At 41.6% G+C, this 7,471-nt stretch overlaps 1 protein-coding gene across 2 annotated transcripts in view; it reads left to right on the forward strand.

The window, feature by feature from the left end:
• The window catches only part of IGF2BP3 (insulin like growth factor 2 mRNA binding protein 3), a 79,535-nt gene extending 76,602 nt beyond the window's left edge, over positions 1 to 2,933 (forward strand). For both annotated transcript variants that reach the window (XM_083189162.1, XM_083189163.1), the window contains one exon: positions 78 to 2,933. In XM_083189162.1, the coding sequence (XP_083045288.1) occupies positions 78 to 182 (105 nt within the window). In that variant the 3' untranslated portion in view covers positions 183 to 2,933. The remainder of the gene's footprint in view (positions 1 to 77) is intronic.
• The last annotated feature ends 4,538 nt before the right edge of the window (positions 2,934 to 7,471 follow it).

Here is a 7,471-nt window from a genome sequence, read left to right on the forward strand (position 1 = left end):
TATGATGAAATGCCTACTTGGTTCTAGGCTGCAAATTGTTATTTAATATATTTTTTACTTTTTTTTTTACTTTTAAGCTTGCACAGAGGAAAATTCAGGAAATTCTGGCTCAGGTAAGAAGACAGCAGCAGCAACAGCAGAAGACAGCGCAAAGTGGACAGCCCCAGCCAAGAAGAAAATAATGGTTCAGAAAAATGGCCCTTCAGAGACAGATGCCAGACCAAAGACAGACTGCGTAACTGACAGGCACCCAACACCTGTCAGTGCTAACTGGTTACAAAATGCCAACTAGCTTGTCACCTGTTTGAGGACCAGGCAACAATTTAAAACGGTCTCTGAGAATGTATTATTTAGGCTCTCAAACTTTTGAAACCCAGCTTTAAAAAATCAAAAAGAGAAAAAAAAAAAAGGAAAATGAAAAGCGAAAAAAAAAAAAATAAGGACCCCTTCACTTCCCTTTTGATCTATTCTCACAAGTTAACATAAATCTTGTTAGTCTTTTTTTTTATTGTTCTTATTCCCCAACAATTTTAGAACTTTGTTTAATGAAGCTTTCTCTTATGAGTTATCTGGTTCAAAAAGAAAAGGCATTGCTCTTTATACGTCCAGTTGTATTAGAAAATGAAATTTAAATAGTAGAGGGTGGGATAGTGTTACAAGATATTGATAAGATTAAGTGTTAGTCCCAGTGTTGAACAAGTGGCATTTTTTTAATTTGGTTGCATTTTTACTTAACACTGCCATGAATAACCTAAGGGAAGTGTAGAAAGGTGTTGGCCAGGGCATAAAAAGATGAATATGCATTTTACTAAACTACCTCAGGCATTTAGTACCTCAATGAGAAATTGTTCCTTTTTTTGCTTTTTTTTATTTTAATTTTTTGGGTATTTTGTATACTTTATAAAGCTAATAGTTCTTGAGCATTTTATTTTTTTAATAAAAATAAAATATCAGCCGCCAGCTAGAAGTGCTGAAATATTTAGTCAGAGAATGCATCTGCTAGCTGATGGCTGATGGGAGTAAAAGATGGGGAGTTGCCTCGGTTTCGCTGAGGACTTCCACAACATCATTTTGCTACAAAATTCAGTGAATGTTCAAAAATAGAATATACGGAGAATAAGACGTCACCATACAGATAGCAGCAATGCCGTTTATTTTTATTTTACTATAAGATGAAAAAAAGTTTGACGGTACTTTTTTCTGGGAATATGACACAAGGAAGTGATGGAAAGAGGCCAGCTGGGTTTGGGGATTATATTTTTAGGATGCTTATAAGACTGGATTTTTGTTTTATCTTTTTATTTTTGTGTTTTTATTTTTTATTTTTTTTGTGCTGCTTGGTTGAATGCAATTGAACCCTTTGTGCCTTTGACCATCACTACCTAATAATGCTACATTTAAACATTTGCAGCCCGTTTGAACTTTGCCATTCTGTTCAAAGAGCAAGCTTCATCAGTTTGGTAAACCATAAACAAAAATCAAATAAACATACTTGATCTATGGGAGCATAAATATATATATAAAATATATAAATATATTTCCTTTCTTAATTTTATTTTTCATAACCATCAACTGATGCTTCCCATTAGATGAATACGTATTATGTTCAGTTACCATTACCGGGGTAGAGAACAGGGGATGGTTAAACGTTTTGTTTGATCACATGATTGAAAAACGAAAGGCTTACGTTTACATATGCAGCCGCAGTAAAAAAAAAAAAAATTAAAAAGTTAAATAAAAAGTAGAAGAAAAAAAAAAAGGCCACACAAAGCCACTTGGAAGGTTTAAAGCTGAATACAACCATCTATTCTGGTTTGAAATAGATACAGCAGGGTTTATGCACACTTTATTTTTTTGCAACCAACCATTAACTCTTTCATTTGGCAGTAGCAAGTAGATAACTATGTGCTTCTGGCAGAACCAAGGGTATAAAGCGGATATAGAAATCAAAGGGCAGGGATAAAAGGAAAGCTACCAAATTCTTTTAATTTCAGAATGTAATTTGAATGATGATTGTGGTAATATTTACATTCAAGTTTCTACAATAAACTTCAGTCTACCTCAGTTTTGAATATGTGGCAACACATGGTGCATAAAGACTGCTGTGTGTGTGTGTATGTGTGGTCATAACAGAGCCATGCGATTTACCTCTGAACCTTTATTTTTATTTTTTTTTGTGCATGAGATGAACACAATCACCATGCTGCACTGATTTGAGGGGCACAACTAGCAAATACCATTTGTTTCATCATTTTGTTGATCTACCTCTTAGATTCATATTGAAATAGAGGCATTTCTACATAAAATAGATAATTTCCCAAAGATCATTGTTGTACAGATTAGATCTTTTTTTTTCTTTTTCTTCCTTTTCTTACTCTTTTGAAAATGGTCTACATTGTTTTATTTCTTTCTTCTTCCACTATACCTTACTAATTTGGTTATTAAATAGAACTCATAACCTATGTTGTAGTTTTAAGAGAAACATGAATTTTTTTTTCTTCTTGACAAGAGTGACTTCATTAAGTGTTTAGATTTTTTTCTTACATTGATTAAAAATACTGAATTATGAAAAGTCGTTAAAAATAACATTGAACATTTTGTTGAGGCCTAAGTATAGACCCAACTTTCTTTTTCTTAACATGTTGAAGCAGACATAACTTGATTATTTTCCAAGGATTTTTACGTTACAGATAGGTGCTGCATTTACATCTGCTGATTTAAAATACTGTCATATCTCTTTAAATTTCTAGACTGTTCGTGTGGTAATCATGTTATTTTCAATTGAGACTTGGTAACTAGGAGTATTTTGGCAATAGATACAGTAGAAAGTAATACTGTAAATGAGTTTAATATCTGCAAAGCATGGATCATTTTTCATCTGTAATGTGCCCCCAAGCAGCTCCACTTGCCAGATGCCTCTGAATGGAATAAAGAGTTTAACTCCTAATTTGAATTGTGTGTTTTTTTTTTGTTTTTGTTCATGACAAAAAGCAAATCACTACTTAGGTTTATCTCAAATTAGTACAAGTTAAACAATTATTAGTATTGGAGTTTATAAGGTGCCACAAGTGGTTCACAGTGCTGTACATACTAGGGTTGCCAATCCCGGAGCATTTTTTCAATCCCAGAATTCGGGATTGAAAAATGCCCGATCCCGGGATTGGCTTCCCTAATTAAAAAACCCGCCCGGCTGCCCCGCATATTTACTTACATGTGCGGTGCGGCCAGGAGGGTGGGCGGCTGATTGATGCCGGAAGGCGGGCTGGTGAGCAGACGGGAGGCGGGCGGGTGAGCAGCGAGCAGCAGGAGCCGTGTAGGCAGCATGCAGGAGCCGGTGCTGGTCAGGCGGGCGATTTGTTATCATGCTGGACGCGTCTGTGCAGCTGCTTGGCCTGCGCAGCGTGACCTCTGGCCTTGTCGCGCTGCGCAGAGCCATACTGCCGGGTAAGGGAGAAGCCAGGCAGCGTCTGAGCCCGGTGTTTTAGGGGCCAAATAACGGGATCCTGCCGGGCAGCGTCTGAGCCCGGTGTTTTAGGGGCCAAATAACGGGATCCCGCCGATCCCGGGATTGGCCACCCTAGTACATACACACATATTAGAACAATACAGGGTACACAGAACTAAACCGAACAGTAACTGAAGAGCAAAAACAGAGCACAGGTATCAATTAGCTGTATTGTGTACCAATAATTTTGCTGCTGAGATGTAGGGAACCAGAGGGAGCAGTCTTGCATGTTAACAGGTGCGGGTTGTCAGTGGTAGAAATGAATGAACACAAGAAGCGATGCCGGTATAGATGGTAGGTGAGTAAGATAGCTGCAACTGAATTGCAAGAGGGGCATGCTCCAAGGAGCTTACAGCCTAAAGCAGGGATAGAGAATCTTTGGTTCTTCAGCTGTTGAACTACACATCCCAGTGTGCCCTGCTACAGTTTTGATATTTGTTCATACTGAGGGTGAGATTGAAAAATTATAGGTAGGACCTGATGGACTAAACCTTGATTTGTAGGAGGAATCCGGAAGAAACACACTCAAGTATGAGAAGAATATACGAATTCCACAAAGTATAATCTTTAGTATTACTGCCTCACAGCACTGATGTTTATCTCTGTGTCTCTCTGTGTCTCTCTGTGTCTCTCTGTGTCTCTCTGTGTCTCTCTGTGTCTCTCTGTGTCTCTCTGTGTCTCTCTGTGTCTCTCTGTGTCTCTCTGTGTCTCTCTCTGTGTCTCTCTGTGTCTCTCTGTGTCTCTCTGTGTCTCTCTGTGTCTCTCTGTGTCTCTCTGTGTCTCTCTGTGTCTCTCTGTGTCTCTCTGTGTCGACGCACCAATGAGCATAAATTCAACGTACATTTACTGCACACATAAAGCTCACGTACATTTAAGGTTTAAGGTAATATGCTTGCCAGCCTGGTTGTACAGATAGCCACTGTCGACCTCTCCGATAGTGCAAAACACCACCGCCCAGCTGCAGACCAAAGGATCACACACCAAGACGCCGGAGTCTCGCCACGGACGAACAGGATCAGCAGGACCACCAGTGGAAGAAAGGACGTCACACGAACAAGCCACGCCCAATGCGTTTCGACTACGGTCTTCGTCACCCCCTGACGAAGACCGTATTCGAAACGCGTTGGGCGTGGCTTGTTCGTTTCGGGGCATCAGCCCCTTTCTCAAGAAGCAGAATACAACAGAAAGCAGACTGACAAACCACTCCTGCAACAGTACCTTTTTAAATGCTCAAATTCACGCCATCTCCGCCACTCAGCGTCTCTGTATGCTCAGCTGTTGCGAATCAGGCGCTGGAGAATGACGTGACGCGGCTCTCACCCGCGTCTCAGTCTCCCCGGCAACCCGACTCACACCCCCGGCTGTCATAGACCAGTGCCGCTCACACCAGCGCTGTCTTGACAACCGGACGCTAGCTAAACGTCAGATGGTAACACTGGTAGATCACATATACATTCATAGACCAGGGTCTCTCATTCACAACCACAGCTAGAGCGGCTCACCCGCCCAGAAGGGTTGCGAATCGATTAACCCCCTCAACGAGTGCATAAGATCTTGACTGGAGAAGTACATTCACATGAAATTCATGACAAGAGCACTGTATGCATTTATAACATACAATTATGTATATACTCATAGAATATACACAAAACATATACTCATAGAATTTACACAACACATACATATAAGAAAATATATAAAAAAAATACATAAAGAAATTACACAGATATATAGAAAAAAGATGCATGTACGGACTGGGTATTATATTTATAAATAAAGTAGTCGATATTAAATACCTATTCATCTTACATGAAACTGCTCCACACAATCCGTTCATTAAGACCGTGTGGGGCTACAGTATTTAGACGATAAATCCAATTAGCTTCAAGTCTGAGTAATTTTTTTCACTCTATCCCCACCTCTATTTGACTGGGGTATCTGGTCTATAACTTGATAGCGTAATGAGGCTAAAGTATGTACACACTCTTTAAAATGAATAGCTACAGGCTGGTCTGCTTTTTTTGCCACCCAAGGCCGCCTTGATTGACGACCGGTGCATGGCCATTCTTTCCTTGAATTTTCTGCTTGTCATGCCTATGTAAAAAAGGCCACAAGGGCAGACAATTATGTAAACAATGAACTGTGATTCACGTTAGCACATGCTTGATGTGATGTATTTTAGATGTATGTGGATCTTTAAATTCACTCCCAGTGATCATGAAATTACATGTCACGCACCGGGGGCATTTATAACATCCTGGTTTCTTATGCACAGTATTAGTGTTTACATCACTATCAAATCCAGTGATATCGGTGTGAACTAGGATGTCACGTAGGTTCCGACCTCGGGAGTAAAGGCCCCCATACACTAGGGCGACTTGTCCTTAGGACAAGTCGCCCCCGACTTCCCCGGCTGCTCCCCGGGGGAGCTTGATTAGATTGGCACTTGATGTGCCGTTTTTTACATGTGATAAATCGTCTCGATTTATCACATGTAAAAAACCCAAAGAGCAGAGGGGCTACAGAGCAGGGCTGCTGGTGGGAGCAGGGGGGGCTGGGGATGCTGCGGGGGACACAGGTGGCATAGAGCCGGGCAGAGGGAGCCGGGAGCTGTCCGTGCTAGAAAAAAAAGCCTATACAATGAATGGGCCAATTGCTGACTGGCTGAGAGAGCGCTCAGCCAATCACAGGCCGCCCATTCATTGTATGGGCTTTTTTTTTTTTTATTCAGTACTGACAGCTCCCGGCTCCCCCTGCCCGGCTCTATGCCGCTTGTGTCCCCCGCAGCGTCCCCAGCCCCCCCTGCTCCCTCCACCGCCGCGCCGCCCCACTAGGTCCCAAGTCGGGTGGTCGGACGTGCAGCAGGTCCGACCACCCGACGCAGATCCGATGCACATGGGACCGCGCATCGGATCTGAGGGGACATCAAAACTAGCCGATTTTGGTCCGATTTCGGCCAGATCCGACTGATCTGGCCGAAATCTGACCAAAATCGGCTAGTGTATGGGGGCCTTTACAGGTCAGAGGCCTCACCTCTCAAGACTGGTAAGCTGACATCAGTAGCTACTATGGACCACAAGGCTTTGGTAGCAATGGGGACCACAGAGCTAGATGCGTCAAACGTAGTGATGAAGGGGAATACTGGGGTTTGTGTTTTAACAGCTGGGTTAAGAAGATCTTCTCTTTTTAATAATAATGCTTTATTTTTAGCTTTAATAAGCTGCCCATAAGAGTATCCTCTATGACAAAATTTGTTTATAATAAGCTCTAATTCAGAGTGCATCTTCGAAGGGTCACTGCATATCCGCACCACTCTCACCATCTGCGAATATGGCAGGCCCTTCTTTAATGCAGGGGGGTGATGGCTGCTAGCATGTAACAGGGTGTTATGGTCTGTAGGCTTTCTAAACAGCTCCGTACTCACAACCCTGTCAGTCACCTTTACAGACACGTCCAGAAAGTCTATACAAGACCTGCTGGTTTTGAATGTAAATTTAATGGGCGTGTCCGCCTCATTAATTTCATTCATCATGTCAGTGAACAATTCTTCCCCACCATTCCAAAACATAAACAAATCATCTATGTATCTGCAGAACGTCCAGATATCTTGGCCAAGTCTATGTTGGAAAAACATTTCTTGTTCAAATTTGAACATAAAAACATTGGCGTATGCCGGAGCTACAGCCGCTCCCATGGCACACCCGGACGTCTGCAGATACATACCTCCATCAAACAAAAAATAATTTTGAGTGAGCACCAGTTCAAGCAGTTTAAGGTACAGACTAATATTAAATTCAAAATGGTCCATGTTCATTAAGAACTCTTGCATGGCTGCTAGACCCTGCTCATGGGGGATGGACGTGTACAAACTGCACACGTCCTTCTCACACATGAGTGAATGATCACAGATATCATCAGCATGAGACAGTCTATTCAAAAAATTAGTAGTATCCTTTAAAAATGAGG

This window comes from Crinia signifera, chromosome 5, assembly GCF_055691185.1.
Source record: "Crinia signifera chromosome 5, ASM5569118v1, whole genome shotgun sequence".
In the NCBI taxonomy this organism is placed as follows: Eukaryota; Metazoa; Chordata; class Amphibia; order Anura; family Myobatrachidae; genus Crinia; species Crinia signifera.